Here is a 25,697-nt window from a genome sequence, read left to right as displayed (position 1 = left end):
ACCCTGAAGTAGATAAGCTATCCGTGCATTCACCATTAACTCTTATTTTGTGTCTATGAGAAAACAGGTTTGAAATCTGGCCCCACATGGACAATTCGGTTAGTACTGAGAGCCCCCTGAGCAAAGACACATTTTAATGTGGATTCAAGGTGGAAGGAGGGAATAAATGTCTTGGACTCCACCGGAATGAATAAAGACGTTATATGCTCATTTATGAAAATAACTATTGAAATGAGACATGTCAGCTCAAAGACAGCTGGCAGGGCATTGGAACTTCATTTACTCATAAGGCTACCATAAAGCTTTTGGGGTTAATAAAGATAAATATAAAAGTGGGTTGTTCAGATTAGGAAAAGGTTCTTATTCTTTTATTACTTTTTGGAACCTACCATCTGTACCTGAATATGTAACTTGTTTTGAGCTTGGACACACTTTACTGAATCTAGTCCTATGCATGGAAGATCCAGTCAGTCAGAGCAGCACCACTACTGCGGGAACAAGAGAAAATAAAGCTGGAGAAACCTAAGAGATGATGCAGAAATCAAAATGGTGACAGTTACCTGACTCATTCTGCTCACGATACTTAGCAAAGGAGGAAATCCAATCTACATAAAAAATAAAAATAAAAAGAATCAAGAAGAGCAAGGAAAAAAACAGAACCCAGGAAGCCATCCTGGGGGAGGAGGAGGACTGTGTCTCTCTCTAGCAAATCACATGGTAATAAAGGTAATGATTTGATCAGAGATGCCATGCCATTTCAGCCTTTGCAGGGGATTACAGACTACTAGAGCTTGCTTTTGTGGCTCTTTGCCATTTCATTTTACACTAAAGCAGTCACTGCAGGACAGTCCAACATATCTGGCTTCAGCTGGACTCCATCCCACCCAGAAAGAACGTCATCTGTTCAGACTCTTCACGGGGGTGGGGGCTCTCTGGCATGTCCCCCTAGGCAGAATTTGAAAGTTGGCCATTCTATAGTAACATAATAAATGACGGCAGATAAAGTGCACAAACCATCACCAACCTGAGTGTGGGCAATTCCTGCCATACACAGCCCCAAAGTATAAATGAACAGGGCTTTAGGTGGTTATTTTAAATTGACTGCACTGTATATCAACACTTTTAGCCCACACTGCAGTCAGCTTTCAAGGGAAAAATCACCTGTATTGCTTCCCTTAGAAAATTAGCAGTTTTAAAGTATTAAACCTGAATGTGCCCCTCTACGCGGCACCTCACATTTGCTGTGCAATACGAGGGTGGGGGAAAAGGAGGCAATGTAGTGCACATGCATTTGAAATGTACTGGGTAAAATGGCTTTGAAAAAAGAAACCTGCTTCATTTTTTAGTTATGCTGCTTCACAAAGCTGCATAGTGCCACAGAATGTTTCAGCACACACAGCTTTTGATCCTGCTGTGTGGAAGTGCTGATTTTAAAAGACCCAGAGTGAGTGAAGCGATCCAGCACATGCTACCTTCCTTTCCGTTTAAATAAGGTGACTGCACTCACCTTTACATAATTAATTCCAGAGGTCTCATTTTCAGCATTGGCCAGAACACTAGCTATATCACAACATAACCTTTCCCCGAGGCAAAATTTCTTCCAATTTTCTTCATCCTCAATGTTTGGCTGAAAGTAAGCAATAGTTTACTTTTACTATGAAAAGGAACAATTAAAAACAAGTTTATGGCTTAGAATAATTTCTGTTTTCTTCGTGTACAAGCAAAGTTACATATCAAATTATTTCAACTTGTTTTTTCTCCACAAGTTTAAATATCATCTAAATTGCTGAAATAAAGCTGCTCAAATTTTCAGGAGATGAAAGTACTGGTAATAAATAAAACACAAAAGAAATTAAGAAGACAGCAGCAGTGGCTGTTTCACTTATTTGCAGGTCTTAATATAAATTGAGTCCCAGCTCCCACCAAAAGAAAAGTGGTGCTTTATATTATGAAAGTGAACCAACTATCCTGTTTGGCGCTCTCTACCTACCGACGTAGGCTGTAAGGCACAGTCTCCTCAACCACTAGGAATGAAAACATGGTTTCTGCAATATATGATGCCTCAACTATGACTGGGCTCCCGAGGGCCTAGTCAAACCACTGCAACAAAAAAGTGTTATGAGGTTAAGTTTGTGCCAACCCTCTTCTTGTTCATTTTATTACGGACTCTGAATGGATTTTTTCTCCTTAACCCCAGCGATATAGCTAGTTGTACCTGTAAGTTCCTTAAACTAGTTGCAAGGGGTTCTGCAGTGCATAAATCCTAGTTACGTTTATACAACCAAATTTTTAAATTATACTCACCATTGTTACATTGCTGTCTAGCGGCTGCAACCTCCAATGACTTCTGTGTTTATTTAGGCTCTATAAAATTAAAAGGAATGCCAAGAACAAAATTTGGATTCAGATAATAGGTATGCATGTTTTATCTGTTGTACTCAGAATAAGCCTGCAGACGTGGGAAGATGGTGCTGAAGAAGTGTTAAATGCCAATTTGTTAGGGCTACAGCAAGTTTGTTTTTCAGGATATCCACAATAAATACTTTCATTAAAATTTATTTGCATTCAGCAGCACTGGGCTACATTAATTACAGTACACATTTTGCTAATTCAGAAAACACCCGTAGAAGCACAGGACTTGGAATTAACACTACTGGGCTCTCAGGTCAGCTTCATGCAGTCTTGAGGAAGGCGGCCTGCCAATCTACTTCCCTCTCTCTCAATTATCTGAATATCTATTGTAAACAACAAAATGGCAAGAGCCAGAATGGATGACAGCTCATACTACAAACTTTGTCTGGCTGCCAAATCATAACATTCTGGATTAATACACCACCATTCAGTTAATCATGGTCACAACACATTCTATGATTAATAGTACTTTAGAGATGTGTAACTATTTCTAGGGGAGAACGTTTAGAAGCTCTTACAGGTCAGGGAAGCGACAAAATGGAGAAAAGGCAAACTTACTGCTCAGCTACGGCTGGGCAAACCAAGATCCAGAAGATAAAGAAACTTGCAGAAGGGCAGAGAGGACAAGCTGATTGCTTCTCCTCCAACCGCTACACACTGAAGGCAATATTTAGACCCATAGCTACTGTGTTCAGCAACCCTAACCGTTTAGGAAAGGCAGCTTATCCACTTATTAGTTAAGATTATGTTTTTGGCTGTTAACGCCATACTAGCGCCAGAGTTTGCAGCCGACCCATGATCAGAGCCCTCGAGCGCCTGAAACAGCGCACTCGAGGGCTCTCAGCGCAAGTAGCATCCCCCCCCCCCCCCCCGTCGATGGAAGAACGATTTCTGGGGGCTGGAGACCCACTGGACCTCCAGCCCCCCCCCCCCCCCCCGACACCACGGACCACCAGGGAATTTAAAGACAACGCTGGGGGGAGGATTTGGGGTGGGCTGGAGGTCCACCGGACCTCCAGCCCCCACCCCACCCCCGTTGATGGAAGAACGATTTCTGGGGGTTTCGGGGGCTGGAGACCCACCGATCCTCCAGCCCCCCCCCCCCCCCCGTCGCTGGGTGGGAGAGGGTTTGGCTGGCGGCCATGACGTTTTCTGGAGGTTTGGGGGGGGGCCTCGTTGTTCGGGCCTCGGGCCAGGCTGTTTGACAGGTTTGGGCTTTTGACAGCCCAGACCTGTCAAACAAGTGCAGGAGCATTGTGCGTAATTCTCCCGCACTTCAACATGATAATCAAAGATAACAGCGCTGCTTAGATTTGCATGCATTATCTTTGATCATCGATGCAGAAAAGCCCTGCACTGTTTGGAACAGCGCAGGGCTTTTGATCATCTGGGCCTTAGGTAGGTACTTGACTAGTTGCTTGAGTCCTGTAAGTTAGTGCTATTATATTCTGGTAGAATTGCTCTGTAGGTCCTGCGTGACATTTATAGTGTTTTGTATTACTTCATAGTATGATAGATGCTGGATTTTGGATTTAGATCACACCATTCTTAGCAGTAGCTCAAGGCGAGTTACCTTAAGGTACAGTAGGTACTTTCCTGTCCCTGGACTGTTTACTGTCTAGTATGTACCTGAGGTAATGGAGGGATAGGGGCTTCTTTTACTAAGCTGCATTAGCAATTTCTGGCACGGCAAATGAGAGAAAGTCCATTCAATTCCTAAGGGGTTCCTCTCATTTGCAATGCAGGAATCGTTACTGCGGCTTATTAAAAGAAGTCCTAAGTGATTTGTCCAAAATCTTGAGGAACAGCAGTGGGATTTGAATCCTGGCTTCCCTTGCTCTCAGCCTGCTACTCTAACCATTAGATACAGCAACTGCAGATAATACATATTCCAAACACATCTGGTAACTCAGCAGTAAACTAAAGGCTAGCAAAGCTGAAGCCTGGTGGCCATTTGGCAACCTACCAAAAACACTGATAGGTAAATCATTTTATGGTTGTTAGTATTCACAGTATTTCTGTTACAGAACTATTTAAACATCACTGTTCACATGACCAACAGGAATATGCTGGATTGGGGAGCTAGGGCTGACTTGAAGCCAAAGTGTTAAAGTACCTGCCATATATTTGAAGAATACTTCAAGTACTACTCTGTTTAATATATTGTACTACCCGTTGAGCCCGTAAAAACGGGCTGGTAATGGGGTTTTCCTTCCTTCCCCCTCCCCGCGAGGCCGCCACCGCTACCGTTCCCCCCCCCCCCCCCCGGAGTCGCCGCCGCCATCCCTCCACCCGGCCCGGGCCCTCTCTCTCTCCGCTACTAAACTTACACATCCATTCGCCGGAACGCAGCACGCACATCAGCTGAGCTGTCGTCGGCCCTTCCTTCTCTGCCTGTGTTCCGCCCTCCTGTGACGTAACGTCAGCGAGGGCGGGACACAGGCAGGGAAGGAAGGCCGACGGCAGCTCAGCTGATGTGCGTGCTGCGTTCCGGCGAATGGATGTGTAAGTTTAGTAGCGGAGAGAGGGCCCGGGCCGGGGGTGTGTGTGGGGGGGGGGGGGGGGGGGGGGGAGCGGTATCAACCTCGGCGGCGCAGTTTCCCTCTCTGTCCCGCCCTCGTCATCACGTATTGACACGGGGGCGGGACAGAGAGGGAAGTCTCTACTGCGCATTTGTGAGTGAGTCGGTCACTCGCTGTTTATATGTTTGATTATATCTACATATATCAAGTATATGTACATGTGCTTTTAACATTTTTATATTTTCAAACTTTTTTTGTAGTAAGAACTGTCCATTCTTAATCATTTTGTGTTATAGCCGCATGCATTAGTATGGTGGTGCCACAGGTTCTAATACCAATCGGCACTCCAATTTGTTTATTTTTATTTTTTATTACATTTGTACCCTGCACTTTCCCACTCATGGCAGGCTCAATGCGGCTTACATGGGGCAATGGAGGGTTAAGTGACTTGCCCAGAGTCACAAGGAGCTGCCTGTGGCTGAAGTGGGAATCAAACTCAGTTCCTCAGTTCCCCAGGACCAAAGTCCACACCCTAACCACTAGGCCACTCCTCCACAAAACTGTGAAAGTGGCTACACAGGAGAAGCTTTCAAAAATTAAGGGGCCTTTTTTACAAATCAGCAGCGGGCTTACCGCTCGCTAAAAAAGGAAGTACTACCAGGCTACCGAAGCAGCACAGCGCTAATTCCCACTCCCAGCGCGCTGTCATATCTGACGTTACAAAAGTATTTTAATTTTTGTAGCGCCAGTGTGTACCTGGCAGTAATTGGGCAGTGCCGTGCACTGCCCGGTTACTGCCAAGTTAGCATGGGAGCCCTTACCACCATCTCAATGGGTGCCGGTAAGGGCTCCCCCCCCTCAAATGGCCACGCGGCAACTGCTTCACTTGCCGCATGGCCATTTCCTGAAAGAAAGACCTACCTTTTACCCACTGTGCGCTGTCTGGTTACTGCCGAGTTAGCGTGGGAGCCCTTACCGCCACTTCAGTGGGTGCCGATAAGGGCTCCTCCTCCCCCCCCCCCCCCCCCCCCCCCCCCCCCCCCCAAATGGCCATGCGGCAAGTGCTTCACTTGTCGCATGGCCGTTTTCTGAAAGAAAGAAAGACCTACCTTTTACCCACTGTACGATACCAGCCAGGGCCCCTTTTGCTGCAGCTTGGTAAAAGGAGCCTCAAGTTTAGGTAAGTAGAAAAATAAATCCTAATGAACTTGTTTGCACCACCAAATGTTGGTAATGCTTCTTTAAACATAATGTGATTGTCTGCAGGATCTGAAATTGTTGTTCTTGTGTGTGCACACAACTGAAGATCTCTGGATGGCAGTTCAAGTTAGCTGATTTCAGTAAATTTTGGTGGTGAGCATCATTATAAAGGCATAATTCTGGGGCCAACCTGATGGCCTAGTAGCAGTGTTGTACAATGCCATAGAGAGAACCTCTTCCACTCCCTGTGTTGGTCAGGGCTGCTGCTGCCGCCAATGCTGCAAAGTACCTGATAGAAAGGGAGTACCAATTATTATGTAATGGTGAGATTAAGTGGTTTGGTGTAGGGTCCATGCTTCCAGAACACTGCAGTCATGAACCCTAAATCAGGCACCAGGGAATTTTGCACAGCCTTCAGTCAAGGACTATCGCTATGATTGTTTCTCAACATAAAGACTCCACTAAAGAGGACATCAAAGTAGGAGACAACTCTCAGGGTAGTTGCAATTGACAGCAGCCCTGGTTCTAACTGAACTGGAGGCCCTATGGAACAGAAGAAAGCTTCCACATCAAACCCCCTCAAAAAAACATGGGCACCACATGTGAGGTTCATCAAGCTTAAATATATTGGTTTTCAGACACCAACCCATAAAACACCTTACCTGTCGGACAGCTGAAAACTGAGCCATCTGCTGTTGCTGCCACTGGAGACTTGGAGAGTACCCTTCAGGAGCCGGCTGGCATCCTAGGAGCTGGAAAGCATAGTCCACAACTGTCAGCTGACAAAGAGCGGCATTACCTGAACACAATGTATGTCTTTTAGTTGCTATTTCAAAAAGACCCATATAGTTCTTCACTGTCATCTCTAAGAGTCCAGTCACGAACAACGGGCAAGTTATTTTAATTAAGCATCTGCTTAGCCTGATAGGCAAAGACAATGCAGTAAAGCAAGAAATCCCAGTGCAATCCTCTCTCTCTAGAAAAATAGTGCCAGTAGCCAGCCTAGAAGTCTTGCATAAAATAGCAAGTGATAAGCAACACATTGGTTTATAGTGTCTATCTCTAGTCAAGCCTGGAGTTGTAATGCAGAACTACGTTATTTAGCAGCATACAAAACTGAAATAAGGAAAAAAAAATAGGTAGGATCAAATTTCTTTCCTTAAGTCCAACCAGACGGGTTATCCCCTCAGCCAGCAGGAGGAGACATTTACAGTTGTGAGCCCTGGCCTAGAGAGGCACTGTACCACCACTCTTCAGTACTCCTCTAATACAACAGAGTTGAGACAAACTACCAGACTACTATCATCTTTCAGGAAGAAAATCAATTCCCTTAGCTAGCAATGGTCTGCTCATCCTGCTTCCTCACATCAATTCTCACTTGGCTGTTTTTTAAACTTATAAACAGACATCCAGGTGGCTGAACTTCTGGGCAGTTTCCAGTTTTAGAATTAATTGGTTTGTCCTGATCTCACTGCATCTATACTAACAGCCACATATCCGCAAGCAGGCATTGGACTCATTCAGCAAAGGGGATGAATATACAATAAACAGAAGGGTCAATAAGAGAAATTCCTATGGTAACACAAAAACAGTAACATCCGAGAGGAAGTGACGTCACTGACTGGGATGGCAGCTTAACCTCGAGGCTCGCTGGGGCTATCATTAAATCAAGCAAATCCCACAGAATTGCCAGGCTTCTCGTAATCAAAAGTTTTAGGAGTGAGGTCCCAATATCATGCAGCAAAAAAAAAAAAAAAAAGCTTAGAGCGGTTCTGCTTTACGACGGAGCAGAGCGAGAAATCGAAGGTGGACTTGGCGGGGTCAGGGCTGAGGGAGAAAAAGATGGTGCCGATTCCCTCTGACTCAGAGGAGGAACACACCGCTGAAGGTATGGAGGGGACCAGCGAGATTACCAAGTCTGACGTCGTGGGCTGGTTCCAAGACCTAAAAGCTAGCCTGGCGGGGGTCCAGAAGGATGTTCAGAATACCCTGAAGGATATCAGGGCAGAAATTCGCGAACTGGGACCCGCGTCGGTGAGGTGGAGGAGGGGATGGTGACCCTCAAACGGACATGGGTAAATAACATAAAACGGTGGATAAGGACAAAGTTAAGGTGCAACAACTTAAGGAGCAACTGGAAGACCTGGAAAACAGGTCGCGACGCAAGAATCCGAGATTTAAAGGGATTCCAGAAATGGACATTTTTAGCAATTGTGAAGCAGTGATAAGGGAGCTGTGTTTGCATATTCTGAATCCAGAAGACTGGAGTCAACAACCGGACCTTCGCATTCAAAGAGCGCATCGGGTCACTGGGCCGCAGCGAGACTCCAATCTGAGGGATATTGTAGTATGTTTTATGGACTACCCCACCAAGGAGAAGATTTTACTCAAAGCAAGACAACAAAACGAGATACTGTCGAAAAATTGCAAGATTGGGGTGTATCGGGATTTGGAATGGATCACTTTGCAAAAGCACAGATCGTTCCGTGAGGTCACGGGGTTTATGAGGACAAAGAGGATCCACTATAGGTGGCTTTTCCCATTTGCAGTGTGGTTAACGGTGGAGGGGAAATCGTGCAAAGTGAAGACTACAGATGAAGCGTGGTCAACATTGCAGTCCTTGGGATGTATTGGAATTCCAGAGAAGACAAAGCTACTGATGGCAGCCCTGGAGCCTAGAGTGGATTCAGCTTGGCAACTGGTGGTGGTTCGAGGGAAGAAGTCCGATAAACTAGTCTCCTGAGGACCCCCGATTAAGGCGGTTTAACTGAGGACAGTGTGCAGATAAGAAAAACAATTCAGGGAGGGACCCATACAGGGAATGTGGGAGGTTGGAGCTTGTTGGATGACTGTGGAAGAGAGGGGTAACGAGTGAAAGTAAGTGGGCACTCCACGAGGGATGCATGGCAGGAGTGCAGAGATTGAGTGAGGGCGGAGGACAGAGGGGAGGGAAGTGTGAAGAGGTGGGTTTGGAAATAGATCCAGAATAAGGTTAAACCTCCGGAAGTGTGAGGTTATTCCTCTAGGGATGGCTGATCAAACAGAGATCAGCATGAGGGATGGGGAGAGACGGGGTTGCTTTCTGGGAGGAGGGTAGAGAGCGATGGGAGAATCACTGTTGGTGGGAACTTGGAATGTAAACGGGCTCAACAATGAGGGGAAACGCAGTCAGATATTTAAGGAGTTGAGTAGACTGAAGTGGGATGTGACATTTTTACAAGAAACACACCAAGAGATGCCCAAATGTTGCATCGCAGGCCTTTTAGAGAAGTTGCGGTTCACCAGGGAGGGGAAGTCAAGAAGAAGGGGGGAGTGGCTATTCTGATAAGGCAAAATTGTGGGTTTGTAATGAAACGGGAGTTTCGAGATACTAGTGTACATAAGTACATAAATATTGCCATACTGGGAAAGACCAAAGGTCCGTCAAGCCCAGCATCCTGTTTCCAACAGTGGCCAATCCAGGTCACAAATACCTGGCAAGATCCCAAAAAAGTACAAAACATTTTATATATTGCTTATCCCCAAGTCCATTTAATAATGGTCTATGGACTTTTCCTTTAGGAAGCCGTCCAAACCTTTTTAAAACTCTGCTAACTGCCTTTACCACATTCTCTGGCAACAAATTCCAGAGTTTAATTACACGTTGAGTGAAGAAACATTTTCTCCGATTCGTTTTAAATTTACTACTTTGTAGCTTCATCACATGCACCCTAGTCCTAGTATTTTTGGAAAGCGTAAACAGACGCTCCACATCTACCCCTTCCACTCTACTCATTATTTTATAGACCTCTATCATATCGCCCCTCAGCCGCCTTTTCTCCAAGCTGAAGAGCCCCAGCCGCTTTAGCCTTTCCTCATAGGGAAGTCGTCCCATCCCCTTATCATTTTCGTCACCCTTCTCTGCACCTTTTCTAATTCCACTATATCTTTTTTGAGATGCGGCGACCAGAACTGAACACAATATTCGAGGTGCGTTCGCACCATGGACCGATACAAAGGCATTATAGCATCCTCATGTTTGTTTTCCATTCCTTTCCTAATACCACCTAACATTCTATTTGCTTTCTTAGCCGCAACAGCACACAAAGCAGAAGGTTTCAACGCATCATCGACGAGGACACCTAGATCCCTTTCTTGGTCTGTGACTCCTAACGTGTAACCTTGCATGACGTAGCTATAATTCGGGTTCCTCTTTCCCACATGCATCACTTTGCACTTACTCACATTAAATGTAATCTGCCATTTAGACGTCCAATCTCCCAGTCTCGTAAGGTCCTCTTGTAATTTTTCACAATCCTCCCGCGATTTAACGACTTTGAATAACTTTGTGTCATCAGCAAATTTAATTACCTCACTAGTTACTCCGATATCTAGATCATTTATAAATATGTTAAAAAGCAGCGGTCCCAGCACAGACCCCTAGGGAACCCCACTAACTACCCTTCTCCATTGAGAATACTGACCATTTAACCCTACTCTCTGTTTTCGATCTTCTAACCAGTTTTTAATCTGCAACAGAACACTACCTCCTATCCCATTACTCTCCAATTTCCTCTGGAGTCTTTCATGAGGTACTTTGTCAAATGCCGTCTGAAAATCCAGATACACAATATCAACCGGCTCACCTTTATCCACGTTTGTTCACCCCTTCAAAGAAATGTAGTAGATTGGTGAGGCAAGATTTCCCTTCTCTAAATCCATGTTGACTAGTCTAAAGAAATGTGTTATAACTCTGAGAGATGACTTGAATTGTTCTGTAATAGAAGGTTCAACAAAGTCCCTTAGAAATTGTTGTAAATGTTCTTCAAAGACCTGAATTAAAGACAAACATCTTGATTTAATGTAAACTAGGTTAAAAGCTAATCTACAAAAGTGGAGAATGCATTAAATCTGTAGAGTCTTAGGTTTGATAAATAAACTAAACAATCCACTAAGAGGTCTAAGTAAGCATTTTTCTCACAGACACACAAGAAATGTTTCTTTACTCAACATGAGAATGTTAAGTGCTTGTTACATATGGAGTGTCTGAACATTGAAAACATGACCAGTACAAGTCATTAATAAATCTATGAATTCTGAGTTTCTTTAAAATGTTGATATACCAATCTGTAAACTAGGTGGTTTACAGCAATAAATAATAATAATAATAATTAAAAAAGTAAAATGAAACGGAACAGCAATTTCAATAGTAAAGGTGAAAAAAAATTCTTTACATAGTTTTGTACTGCCGAAACTTTGATGTCTGACTAAAGAGATGCATATTTACCTCCTTAACATGGAGATTAATACATTCAGAGCTAGATTTACTAAAATGTGCTACCACATAATGGTGGTCATTTTGTAAGGGCTATTCACGTTTGAGGTGTATACAAGCTAGTACTTAAACATTTATTTTGCATAAATGCCTTAAATTCTAATTATACTAAACAAGGATATACACATAAAAAACCAAGTTCATGCAAATGGGGCATGGTCTGGGCAGGACTAAGGCACGCCTAGAAGATATATTATTTATTCCTCATTTCAGAAGGGGAATAAAAAACAATAAGAGCTATGTCAGGATTTATACCTACCACCAAGCATGCTTAGGTTTTGACATACAGTTCCAATTGAGCAGCACTGCCCTAGAGGGATTAGGAGAGGTTGCTCCCTTAATCCCCTAGTGGCTTTTGTCACCTCAAGAAGCCAAATTGGCAAGGGATATTGATCTCTGTGACATCAGGAAAATACATATTTATTTCTCATGTATTTTAGAACAGACTCTACACGTCTCAATTCTGACTTCTACATCCTTTCTAAAATGGGACTGCACGTTATTTACTGCAGGTCCCATTAGGAAACAGGTGTGCAAATCCAGTCCTCATGTCACAGAGCAGTCTAGCTTTCAGAAATCACAAACTTATTTATATATTTTGCACACATCAGGTCAGAGAATAAGGTCAATTTGGATACTCTGGTTATCCTTTGAACAAGAGCACTTTCATCCCTTGACAAACCAGATTTGCCTATAAAATAGAATACAGATTGTGTGGGGGGGGGGGGAATCTAAATATCTTTCAAAAAGTATTAAAAAGTGTCATGCCCCCATGGACCTCTGAAGGTTTGGTGGTAAAATGGGAGAACTGCAGGTTTATTGGACATGGCTTTTCAGAAGCTAATTAAAGATGTGGGGAAGCTTTCTATGTATAGGCTGCTGCAGGAACAATATACAGTAAATTATTAATGAGGTGCTGTATTTCTCCAAGGCAAAAATATTATGACCACCTTTCAGATTCATTTATGCATTCCTGTATCCCACTATTTTCCAAAAACAGGTTTTGGTTCAAAGTGGCTTACAGTTTACATACTGGTTGAAAGTTACAGTGATAGTTTGACAGTTTACATTCTGGTTGAATTTACAAAGATGGTTTACAAATAGGGAGTGGAGGATATCAATAGCTAAGTTGTTTAATTGTAGAATTTTCTAAAGAGATAGAAAAACCTTTTCTGAACTGTAGATAGTTGTGATGCTTCTTGTGAACTTTGGTATTGAGTTCCACCATTTTGAACACAGGTAACTAAATCCAGCCATGTATATAGATTTGTAGATTATGTTTTTGCAGTTGGGTAGATGAAGGAGTAGGTAGCCTCTGATTTCTGGGCTTGCACTTTTTGGGGATAGTTTGATCATAGCTAGCATATATTCTGGAGACATGCCAAATAGTATTTTGTAGATGATGGTGCTAGATTTGAAGATTAGTCTAACCTTGATTGCCAGCCAATGTAGTGTTTCGAGCAGTGGGGTGACTTTCATATTTTGACTTTTTGAATATTAGCCTGGCTGCTGTGTTCTGGATTGTTTGCAGCTATTTCAGTGTGCTTTCCTTGCACCCTATGTATACTGCATTGAAGAAATCTAATTGTGATAGTATCGTCAATTGTAATTATTCGGAATGATTGTCTAGGAAAATAGTCTCTGATCCTCCTCAGTTTCCACAGCCATAGTGTTCTAAAGCACTTTGTTGTTACTGCTGATATTTGACTATCCATTGATAGGTTTTTATCAAGAAAACTTCCCAGTATTTTTAGTTGTGTTTCGATTTGGTATATCTGATGGCTGATTGTGAAATTTGGTTTTGTCTCTATTTGAGTTTGAATGTTGCTGCTCAGTTTTCCTTAAGGTCCAGTCCTGTTTTAACTTTGTCCAGTATTTTCTGTGATACTTTTGTTAAATGGTATGTCATCTGCATATATGAATGGGTTAAAGCCCATTGTTTCTAGTCCCCCCCCCCCCCCCCCCCCCCCCCCCGAGTGGAGTCATCATTGCATTGAACAGTGTTGGCGATATTGGACAACCCTGTGGTACCCAACACTCGGAGTTCCAAAAAGTTGATAACTGGTTGGACATCTTCACAATGTAGGATCTGGTCTTTGGGAAGCCACTGAACCATGTGGCCACTGCATCACATGTAATCGAGCAGAATTATTACTGATGCGTGATCTACTAGATAAAGGTGAATGTCCCAGAACAAGTGGATTTGAACTTAAGAACATAAAGAGTTGCTGTACTGGGTCAGACCAAGGGTGGATCTAGACCAGTATCCCATTTCCAATTATTTCTACAGAAAGCTTTTCTGTTAGGCAGGAAATGTGTATTAACTAACTGGAGAATGAGCGAATCCCCTTCTGTTATACATGTCATTCTTCTACTGAGTAAGCTTCTAAAGCATTAAAAACTAGATGCTTTACAAGGCTTACCATGCTACTGGGGGACTTTTAAACAAGTTTGGGCATCGCTATGGGACCCAATGCCACAATGAACAAGAAGACTGTTACTAAATGTGTAGTTTGTAATGAGTCAAAGGAGTGGGAGAGATGGAATTTAAAGTATGATCTAGTTATGGAGACGCACCCCCCCCCCCCCCCTGTGACTGCTACCTTTTAACTTTTATTAATTGTCAGGTAAAATGGAATCAGGGGGAAGGGAGTTTGGATGTACATGTGTTTATAATGAGAGCAACCCTTTATATTGATTATGTATGCTGCTGGAAAGCTTTATCAAACTGCTAAGATGTAAACCAACAAACCAAAAATTAGAACATACAACTAAATACATATACAAAAAAAAATCTGAATATCTTTCTGCAGAAAGTGCATCTAATCTCTGTATTTGAGTGACTCAAGTCTGATAACAGTAGGTGTATGTGTGTTCTGGATTAGCAGCAATTAAAAATTTAGGGAAAGAGGGAGATGGTGGTTGCCGAGGATGGGGAGACTGGATGGGCCATTTGGCCCTTATCTGCTATCATGTTTCTATGATTTATTACTTCTTGCTATACCTTCACAATATCTAATGCATTATCACAAAATAGTAGTTTTAACAATGTGACTTTCAACAGTTAGAATGCCAAACAATAATGTAGTTCAGAAGCTTTAACTAACCAGGATTGTGGCTACCAGTTAGAAACATAACTGGTTAAACACAAAAAGGAGTAAGAGAAAAGCACAACTACAAATATATCCAACCCTTACCGACACATTCACAGTCTGCTTCCTTTTTTTCAGTTTCTTTGGATCGATTTGCGCCACAACAACATCAGGGCATCTTGCTGCTTCAATCCTACAAATAAAAGAATACTTCAGGCTTCAAATGCTTTCTTGAGTTTCTTTTACATTGTGGGTGAACCTAAAACTACAAAATGCATCTGTCACATTGATTTTTGCTGCTGAAGTGAGACTGACACAGCTATTTAAACCAAGTATGTTTAGATCTCCAGGTGATCGATTCTAAGGAAGAAGCCTCTATAATCAGCTACACAGAACTATCTGCAGTGGATATTGACCTAGGGTCCTGGTACAACATGGTTTTGTTAATTCTGAACTCCCAAAATGTTCCTTATGGGATCTCAACAACACTCCACTTGCTGCAATTTCAAATCGGCTTAATATAACCATGTTTACTTACTTTGAGCAAAAATTGAGAAACTGAATACAGTACAAAATGAACGAAGGCAGGCCCAATTATAATACAAATATGTAAAAAGAAAGACAAAAATAATTCAAAACATTTAACTAATCTAAATTGCAGAAAAGAACGCATTTATAAATGACTGCGACACCATTATGAAAACCACCAAAGCTAAGCATGGCCTACCAGTTGGTATCATAACTCAAAACTTATTTGTTCTTTCTAGTTTTTACACATACTGAATCTAGTGCATGCTTTTACGTACTAGGGCTTTTTCCCATTCTGTGCCTACTGGGTGGAAAAGAGAACTTAGTAAATCATGCATTTGAGAGTTAGCCTTATAACTTGAAAAAGGACCTAGATATACACAGATATTTTACAATTAGCGTTGAATGTAAAGAACATCTTTGGAAATTTGATGTATTCCAAGCAGTACACAGAAACAGAAGAGCATCCAGATCTCCTGCTAAGCTGTACAGTCCCTTCCTCTCCCTTGGAGATCCCCTGTGCTTGTCTTATGCTTTCTTAGAATTTCTGGCCTTGTTTCCACCACTTCTGCTGGGAGGCTGTTGCATATATTTACCACCCCGTCAGTAAAGAAATATTTCCTTAGATTACTCCCGAGCCTACCTTCATCTTATGATCCCTTGTTTCAGAACCTCCTTTCCTATACAGCCCTACCTTCTGTTTAAATACACCAAGATATAAATTAACATACCTTCAGTCACTATTTTACTAGTCAAAGACCAACTCCATCCAGATTAGATCCTTTTTAAAGTGCAGTCTCCAAAATTACATATATATAGTACATGTAAAGAATTCAATAAATGCTGAAGAGTCCTTCTCATTTTGGTACATTTATATCCTAATACTTTGTGAAATTGCTTTTTACATTCCTCCAAAACCAATCAGAAACACAGTAATTACGACAGTGTTTTGCTCAATTTTTATTTAAAAACTTATATTCCACATGATCTAAGAAATACTAAAAATGACAATGAAAACATTACTTTAAAAACTCACTCTACTCAGGAACCAAAAAACGCACCCCAACCATATTAAAACATGTGTCCAAACAAAGAAACTTATCCCTGTTGATCTCAACACCTAACCACATCGTTGTCTTAAATCTTTACCTCAAATATCCAGGTTCCCCCTCCCCCCCCAGAACCCCAAACTATAAAATACCATGATACACAGTATGAAAAAGCAGACAAAATGTCTGAGTCAGATATATCCAACCTACATCTCAAATCATCCACCAGCGACACTGGTAATGCTTCTGTACTGTGTCCTACACTGATACGGATTCAATGCCTGCTTTTTCTCCAAAAATATTCAATTGTGATAAACACTTCTAAGTATATCTGGTTAGTAATCCTTGAATAACCGAGTAATCTTTGTGCATTTCCAGGATTGTAGGAGTATGATTATTATGGTAAAATTATGTATAATCATACCTGATAATTTTCTTTCCATTAATCATAGCTGATCAATCCATAGACTGGTGGGTTGTGTCCATCTACCAGCAGGTGGAGATAGAGAGCAAACTTTTGCCTCCCTATATGTGGTCATGTGCTGCCGGAAACTCCTCAGTATGTCGATATCAAAGCTCCATCCGCAGGACTCAGCACTTAGAGAATTACACCCACGAAGGGACACTCTGCCCAGCTCACCACCGCCGAAACGGGGGAGGGGAATTAACCCAGCTCATCCCCACACAAGTGGGGGAGGGGAATCCGTCCAGCTCATCCCCGCGGAGCGGGGGAGGGACACCACCCCGCCGATGCGGGGGGATCTGGCTTATCCTGCAACCGCAACCGCGGGAGGAGCTGACTGACCCTAACACCGCCGAAGCGGGAGGGGTACAAAGCTGCCCTACAGCCGCACGAAGCGGGAGGGAGTGCCGGCAGAATTTATGTCTCAATCCAGCCCCGTAAAACGGAGGGGAGAGGAATGCAGCAGCTCACTGTAACACAAACTCGTCTCAACTCTTGAAGAATCCAAGTGAAAGAACTTGAACAGAAGTCTTTCTGAAATAACTGAAGACTAAACTTGAACCTGAAATGCAACCAGAATAAAAACAGAACAGATATCTGGGAGGGGCTATGGATTGATCAGCTATGATTAATGGAAAGAAAATTATCAGGTATGATTATACATAATTTTACCTTCCATATCATCAAGCTGATCAATCCATAGACTGGTGGGATGTACCGAAGCAGTACTCACCCAGGGCGGGACATTGAAATCCCTGACCTCAACACTGAAGCTCCAAACCGGGCCTCCGCCCGTGCAGCCACAGTCAAACGGTAATGCTTGGAGAATGTATGAGCCGAAGCCCAAGTTGCCGCCTTGCATATCTCTTCCAAGGAGACGGATCCGGCCTCTGCCATCGAGGCCGCCTGAGCTCTCGTGGAGTGAGCCTTCAGCTGGATAGGCGGCACCTTCCCCGCGGCCACATAAGCCGCTGCAATGGCTTCCTTGACCCATCTTGCCACTGTAGGCTTAGCAGCCTGCAGACCCTTACGAGGACCTGCAAACAGGACAAACAGATGATCCGATTTCCGGAAATCATTGGTCACTTCCAAGTATCTGAAGATGACTCGTCTCACATCCAGATATTTAAGAGCAGAGTACTCCTCTGGGTAGTCCTCCCTACGAAAGGAAGGGAGACAGAGCTGCTGATTCACATGGAAGCGAGAAACAATCTTGGGCAGGAAGGAAGGCACTGTGCGAATAGTCACTCCTGCCTCAGTGAACTGCAGAAAAGGCTCTCGACATGAGAGCGCCTGGAGCTCGGAAACTCTTCTGGCTGAAGTGATAGCCACCAAAAAGACTGCTTTCAACGTCAGGTCTTTCAGAGATGCCCTCGACAAGGGTTCAAAAGGCGGCTTCTGCAATGCTCTTAGCACCAGGTTGAGATTCCACGCAGGCACCACTGAGTGCAGAGGAGGGCGCAGGTGATTAACTCCCTTGAGAAAGTGCACCACATCTGGCTGCGAAGCCAGGGAAGCACCCTTCAGGCGGCCCCTGAAGCAAGCCAGAGCCGCTACCTGGACTTTAAGGGAACTGAGCGACAGGCCTTTCTCCAGACCTTCTTGCAGGAACGCCAACACTGAAGAAATTGGAGCAGTGAAGGGAGAAAGTGAGCCTGCTTCACACCATGCTGCAAAGATACGCCAAACCCTGGCGTAAGCAGTAGAAGTAGAGCGCTTCCTCGCTCTCAGCATAGTGGCGATGACCTTGTCTGAGAAGCCCTTCTTCCTCAGACGCTGCCGCTCAATATCCAGGCCGTAAGACCAAAGGGAGAGGGATCCTCCATCACCACGGGACCCTGATGTAACAGGCCCTGCTCCACTGACAGCCGCAGAGGATCGTCGACTGAGAGCCTGATCAAGTCCGCATACCAGGGACGTCTGGGCCAATCCGGACCCACCAGGATTACCCTGCCGGGATGCTTTGCCACCCGGTCTAGCACCATGCCCAACATGGGCCAGGGCGGGAACACATAGAGGAGCTCTTGTGTCGGCCACTGTTGGAGAAGAGCATCTACTCCCAGGGATCGAGGGTCCCGTCCTCTGCTGAAAAAAGCGCGGCACTTGGCAATTGGCCGATGACGCCATCAGATCTAGGCTCGGCTGGCCCCAGCGCTTCGTGATGTCCAAGAACGCCTGAGCAGATAGTTGCCACTCTCCGGGCTCCAAGGTATGGCGACTGAGAAAGTCCGCCTTGACATTCATGACTCCGGCAATGTGGGCCGCTGAAAGCTGCTCCAGGTTCGCTTCCGCCCACTGGCAAAGACTCATAGCCTCCTTGGCTAGAGGGGCGCTCTTGGTACCTCCCTGGCGGTTGATATAGGCCACAGCCGTGGCATTGTCCGACAGGACCCGTACAGGCTACAACACCAGTACCGGGATGAACTCCAATAACACCAACCGAATGGCTCTGAGTTCCAGGAGGTTGATAGACCACTTGCCTCTGCAGGAGACTAGAGCCCCTGCGCTGTCCTTCCCAAGCAGTGGGCTCCCCAGCCCATCAAAGAGGCGTCTGTCGTGACGACAATCCACTCTGGGGTCACCAGAGGCAATCCTGCAGACAACTTGTCTGTCTGCATCCACCAGCTCAGCGCCTTGCGCACTGCTGGGTCCACGGGAAGGCGCACAGCATAATCCTCCGACATCGGAGTCCAGCGCAGCAGCAGAGATAGCTGTAGTGGTCTCATATGAGCCCTGGCCCAGGGCACTACTTCCATCGTGGCCGTCATAGAGCCCAACAGCTGCACGTAGTCCCAAGCCCGAATAGGAGAGGCTACTAGGAACTAGTCCACCTGAGCCTGAAGCTTGACAATCCGATTGTCTGGCAGGAACACTCTGCCCACTTTGGTGTCGAATCGAACTCCCAGATACTCCAGGGACTGAGTCGGGCGCAGCTGGCTCTTCTTCCAGTTGATGATCCATCCCAGGGAGCTCACAAGAGCAACTACCCGGTCCATAGCTTTGCCGCACTCTGCATAAGAGGGGGCTCGGATCAACCAGTCGTCCAGATAAGGATGGACTTGTACTCCTTCCTTTAGCAGGAAGGCCGCTATGACCCCCATTACTTTGGAAAAGGTCCGCGGAGCAGTAGCCAACCCGAAAGGGAGGGCTCTGAACTGGAAGTGTCGTCTCAGGACTGTAAAACGCAGAAAGCGTTGGAGAGGAGGCCAGATGGGAATATGCAGGTACGCTTCCTTGATGTCCAAGGAAGCCAAGAACTCTCCTGCCTTCACTGCCGCTATAACAGAGCGGAGAGTCTCCATGCGAAAGTGCCACACTTTCCAGGCCCGATTGACCCCTTTGAGGTCGAGGATAGGCCGGACAGAACCTCCTTTCTTTGGAACCACAAAGTAAATGGAGTAACGTCCCTTGCCAATCTGATTTTTTGGCACCGGAACGACCGCACCCAGGCGGATCAGGTTGTCCAAGGTCTGCTGCACTGCCACAGCTTGACCGGAGACTTGCAGGGAGAGAGTACAAACCCGTCTCTTAAGGGTTGGCAGAACTCTAGCTTGTAGCCGTCTCTGATGACTTCCAGCACCCACGCGTCTGAAGTTATAGTGGTCCACTCGCCCAGAAACGAGGACAGCCGTCCTCCAATCTGCACTGGGGCGTGGACCAAGGCCCTGTCATTGGGTACGAGACCCTGGGGGAGGACCGGAGGGAGCACCTCCGGGACGGCGGTCTCTGCGAAAGGAATGCTGCTTGGGGGAGAAATTCCTCTTGAAGGAAGAGGGGGCAGAGGAACCCGACTTGCCCGGGCGATACCGACGGGCTTCCAGCAACTGTCCTCTGGAGGTACCGGGACGAGTACTAGCCCGAGCCCTGACCTCTGGTAATTTCTTGCCCTTAGACGTGCCGAGATCGGTCACGATTTTGTCCAGCTCGACCCCAAAGAGCAGCTTGCCTTTAAAAGGCAATCTAGCCAGGCGGGATTTAGAGGCGTGGTCAGCAGACCAATGTTTCAGCCAAAGCCACCGCCGCGCAGAGACTGTCTGAGCCATGCCTTTAGCTGAGGCTCTCAAGACATCATACAGCAAGTCTGCCAAATAGGCTAAGCCCGATTCCAGGGCCGGCCAATCAGCCCTCAAGGAAAGATCCGAGGGGGAAGCCCGCTGCACCATAGTCAGGCACGCCCTGGCCACATAGGAGCCGCAAACTGAGGCCTGCAAACTTAAAGCAGCTGCCTCAAAGGACGACCTTAAGGCCGCCTCCAATCTTCTGTCTTGGGCGTCCTTTAGGGCCGTGCCACCTTCCACCGGCAACGCCGTTTTCTTAGTCACCGCAGTGATTAAAGAATCCACGGTAGGCCACAGATAGGCCTCACGTTCACTCACAGCCAAAGGATAGAGGCGGGACATAGCCCTAGCCACTTTAAGGCTCGTTTCCGGGACATCCCATTGAGCCGCAATTAAGGTGTGCATGGCATCATGCACGTGGAAGGATCTAGGCGGGCGCTTCGTCCCCAGCATAATGGCAGAGCCAACAGGGGCTGAGGGAGAGACGTCCTCCGGAGAGGAAATCTTCAAAGTGTCCATGGCCTGTAAAAACAGGTTGGGCAAATCCTCTGGGCTAAAAAGCCGCGCTGCAGAGGGGTCATCCGCTCCATCCGAGCGGGGATCTATCTCCTCCAAGGAATCCGCAAAGGACCGTTGGGAGACCTCAGACACGCTGCCCTCATCTACATCGGAGGAGACAAAGTCCTCCAAGGCCTGGAAATCAACCCGAGGGCGTTTACCTCTGGGAACCTCAACCTCTTTATCAGAAGAGGGAGCAGGGGCAGCGTTTTGCATGAGGAAAGCCTGATGCAGCAGCAAAACAAACTCGGGGGAGAAACCCCCCAGACTGTGCACTTCCGCAGCCTGGGCAACAGCCCTAGACGCACTCTCAACCGGCGCTCGCAATAGCGGGGGAGAGACATGCTGCGCATCCAAAATGGCGTCCGGCGCGAAACTCCGCGAAGGAGCCGCGCGGGAAGAACGGCGCTTAACTTTAGCCGCTTGTGCCGTCGCCCAAATTAAGGGCGTTCATGGCATTAATGTCTCCAACCTCAAGGGCGGCCCACGAAGAAGCCGTCCGAGCCGCGTGGCCGGCCAAGATGGCGGAGGCGAGGAGCGGGGGATGGGCGTTTATGGCGGGAACAAACCGCCACGCCGGAGGAACGACCGGGACATTCATCGGTCACTAAACTGTCACCCATCAAGGGCGAATCAGGTTGTAAAACCCCCGCATCCCCTCTAGAAGCGCTCCAGCGATCCGGGGAGCGACCCTTTGCGCCCTCGCCCTCCGACGCCATATGCCACGAGGAGAAGAATCGGGGAACCCCCTGCCCGCTATAAAAAGGTAAAATTACCTGCTTGCCGCTCCGAGCTGTAACGAACTGGTGTCCCAGTGAGTAGCTGCAATGAACGTTTAAAGAAACGTCGAATTAAACGCCTTTAAAGACGTTTAAAATTTTTTTTTTTTTTTTTTAAACGGAGCCAGCGGGAGGGGGGAGAAAAGGAGGGACCTGGCACCACCAGGTTTGCACTTGCTCAAAAGAGCCCTCAACCCCAGGCCTCAACAAAACCTAAGGATTAGGCTTGGAGGTCTAGCCAGAGCTGCTGCTGTGTGTGACCACCACCTGCTGAGATAGAGAACATACTGAGGAGTTTCCGGCAGCACATGACCACATATAGGGAGGCAAAAGTTTGCTCTCTATCTCCACCTGCTGGTAGATGGACACAACCCACCAGTCTATGGATTGATCAGCTTGATGATATGGAAATCAGATTTGTAATATGTCAATTGGGATAGATGAGTGTAATCTCGTTGTGTAGGATGCAAGAGGCGCCAGGGATCTACTAAGTCAAGCATTTTGCACATGTAAGAGAGACCCTTTCCCCTTCCCAGAGCTCCACAAACCACATGCAACGACTGCTCCAGGTCCGGATCCAGGACTTGGTTAAAGTCCCCAAACATTATCCACGGTACTGTGTCATATTTGAGTCCTAGGTTAACCAGGGAGTAAAAAAAAATTTGCATCATAGGTATTGGGTCCATAAATTGCACAGAAAGTTCAGACATCTCAATCAAATTAGCTAACAAATCAATCATGAAAGGAAATAGCTACGTATATTACATTAAAAAATAGATTCTGCTTTCTAATAAGTTACCACCACAAACAGAAATCAAACAGGAAAACTGCATTAGGCAGTTTTTGTAAAAAAAGAAAACTGGAAAAGAACAGAAAGCCGAGGTCTCCGGTCACATCAGGGAAGCCTGCGGCCACGCAAATACAAATTTTGCGACGACGAGTAGTTCAGTACAGCGCACCTTTACACAGGAGCAAACAGAATATGGAGCCAAATCTGGATAAATATATTTTTAAGGACCGAATCTGGAGAAATCGAACTTTTTTCATCTTTCGGAAGTAATATACCAAGCCTGGCAACTAACAGTTCTCTCTCAATCCCGCAGCACCTCACCGGCCTACATCCACTGCCCCCAATACGAGAGAAAAGTACGCACTGCACCCGTTTGAGATACTCCTGTGGCGTCCTAGGAGGCACGGTGGGATCAAAATCATCGCCGAGATCACAGTCCCCCACGGGCAACAGCCGCGGCATCAGCTCTTCCATACCAGACTCCATCCTGCGCTCACCACTAGTCCCGACCACAGTGCTGCCTAGGGTCAACCAACATGTCAGCCAGCGACGTCCGGCATTCGCAAGGAAAGCTACTCCTGATTGGTCAGCGCAAGTAGGTTCTTTGATTCGGCATTACATGCTTTTAACTGATTGGCCACCAGTTTAGCTCCCCTTCCTTTCAGTCTCGTAATCTCCAGTCTGGTTGGTTGATCTGAGTTTCCCTCGCAATACTCGGGTTTTTTTTTTTTTAAGGTGGTTGTTCTGGACTTTGATAAGGACCGTGTAGCAGAGTACGCCACGCCTTTTATGAGTGTTTTGCTGCGAGATAAATGACATTTGGCATTGAATGTTTACGAATATTTTGTTTTGTGGTGATTTTTACTTTCCAAATACACAACGCAGGTTCTTATGTTATTTCTCTTATAAGGAATTTATTATTCTAATATGTGAACCATTGGTACTTGAGAGCGCCAAGTTGTTGTTTTTTTTTAACAGAAGTTTAGCTAGTAGGCAACATAAATATTTCACCGTGACCTGGTAGTTAAAATTATTATAATTATTGGGATTTATATTTCTTTGAGAGACACAGAATCAGTATTTGGTGGGTTTTTTTTTAAATACCTAGTATTAGCTACCACAGTTTATGAGTCTAATGTAATTCTGTTGTATAGATCTTTAGCAGAACCATATGCAAGAATTAGGATAAATATAGAAGAAATCAAGAAAGCAGGGACGGTGCTAGAAGGGGCCCAGGGCAGACGCTAGGCAGGGAGCCCCAAAGCTTGCTTGCAGATTGACCCTCTTTCAACTTTAGGCAGGTTTGGAGACCCCAGTGACATGGGGTCCAAGGCAATTGCCCTGTTTGCCCAACCATAATGCAGGTATGCAGAGCCGACTTAACCTATGGACCAGGTGAGGCTCTGGCCCAGGGTGCCAGAGATAAAGGGTGCCAAATGCCTGAGCCTGTGATGTCACTAGCCCTATCGGTTAAGCTGGCCCAGAACTTACCTGACGGCGTTGTGTCTGCAGGGAAAAAAAGAAGAGCTAACAACCACCTTCCTCTGTCTCTGGCCACCTTCCCCATCTACCTTTAAAGGCAGTTTTCCCCTCCAAAGCACAAACAGCATTTCCCTAATGCTACCTTCATCAGCCCCAGCATCTTCCTTCTGCCACACCTCAGCCCCTCCTTTGACATTACTTCCTCTTTCCACAGGGGCATGGCGGAGGAAACTAAGATAGCAGGCAGGGCCACCGAGAGGGGGGGGGGGGGGGGTCAGGGGGGAAAGATTTCCCCGGGCCTGGCCTTCAAGGAGGGCCCAGTACCGGGGTCCTTCTCTCCTGAAGGGATTTGAGTGATCGTATCCCAACAGGAGCAGGAGAGAGAAAACTCCAGCGCTGGGCCCCCTTGGAGGTTGGGAAGGAGCAGACACAGGGCTTTGGGGCCTCTTTATTGGCTGGTGGGGGTCCCCAGGCCCAGCCAGCAGAAGCCTTCCTCATCTGTTCTTCACTTTGCCTGCCCTGCAGGTACTTTTCCCCTCGCATCACGCATGCTCGGTTTTGATTAAATTGAGCATGCGCAATGTGAGGGGAAAAACAGGAGCAGGGCAGGCAATGCGGTAGAGTGAAGGACAGCGCTGGAGGAAGGCTTCTGCTGGCGGGGTCTGGGGACCCCCACCAGCCAAGGTATGTGGAATTGTGCCGGGGGGGGCAGCATCGTCGATCCTGGGAGTGGTGGCAACGGTGATCCAAGGGGGCGGAGGCGACGATCCTGGGAGGGGGGGGGGGAGTGGCAGCAGCGGCCCTGGCATTAGGTGAAACACAGTTGGTATTCAGGAGGAGGAGGATGGCCTGGTTGGCTCAGGGCACCATGACCCTTTGATTTGGCCCTGAGGGTATGCATACCTATATGCAGTGTTGTACTATGACTCCTGTGATACTACTAGCCTGTTGATGGGAAGCCCGTAGACACCAATGACTAATGCTTCAGGTGGTGTGCATGCCTGAGAAGTCTCTAGTTCTTCCTGCCTCACCCTGTTCCCTATAGGCTACTAGGAAGGGATTGGAAAGGAAAACAGTAGTTCTACTTTGTCTGTTCCGCGATCACTTCTCCCCCCTGTTCCCAGGATAGGAAAGGAGGAGATAGCCTTCATTAAAGAGCAAAGTACAGAGCTAGGGGTGAAACTGGTGTTTGACTCAAGGGAGGAGTGTAGTGTTTATAGGGGTATGATACTGGTTCTGGACAGCGGTAGAGCAAACAATGAGTCAATGCAAGCTGAACCATAAGCCATCCACAATATACTGAATATAATTAATGGCAATTAATTCAGCAACTGCAGTACTTAGTCTTGGGCCTTTAACAAGCAGAACGTCATTCCCAAGCATTGTGACACTTGTAACTGTGAGAACACCATCCCCACATGTTCCTCCCCGGTAAGCCTGACATCAGTGC

General features: G+C 46.0%; 1 protein-coding gene across 1 annotated transcript in view; it reads right to left on the bottom strand.

The window, feature by feature from the left end:
* Positions 1 to 23,342, bottom strand: part of GEMIN2 (gem nuclear organelle associated protein 2) — a 34,450-nt gene extending 11,108 nt beyond the window's left edge. The window contains exons 1-6 of the mRNA XM_030214569.1: positions 23,130 to 23,342; positions 14,646 to 14,733; positions 6,797 to 6,886; positions 2,305 to 2,364; positions 1,508 to 1,627; positions 561 to 605 (exon numbers count right to left, since the gene is read on the bottom strand). Coding sequence (XP_030070429.1) covers positions 561 to 605; positions 1,508 to 1,627; positions 2,305 to 2,364; positions 6,797 to 6,886; positions 14,646 to 14,733; positions 23,130 to 23,251 — 525 coding nt within the window. The 5' untranslated portion in view covers positions 23,252 to 23,342. The remainder of the gene's footprint in view (positions 1 to 560; positions 606 to 1,507; positions 1,628 to 2,304; positions 2,365 to 6,796; positions 6,887 to 14,645; positions 14,734 to 23,129) is intronic.
* Positions 23,343 to 25,697: the final 2,355 nt, after the last annotated feature.

The sequence above is a fragment of the Microcaecilia unicolor genome, chromosome 9 (genome assembly GCF_901765095.1).
Source record: "Microcaecilia unicolor chromosome 9, aMicUni1.1, whole genome shotgun sequence".
Lineage (NCBI taxonomy): Eukaryota > Metazoa > Chordata > Amphibia > Gymnophiona > Siphonopidae > Microcaecilia > Microcaecilia unicolor.
This window is presented reverse-complemented; position numbering and strand designations above follow the sequence as displayed.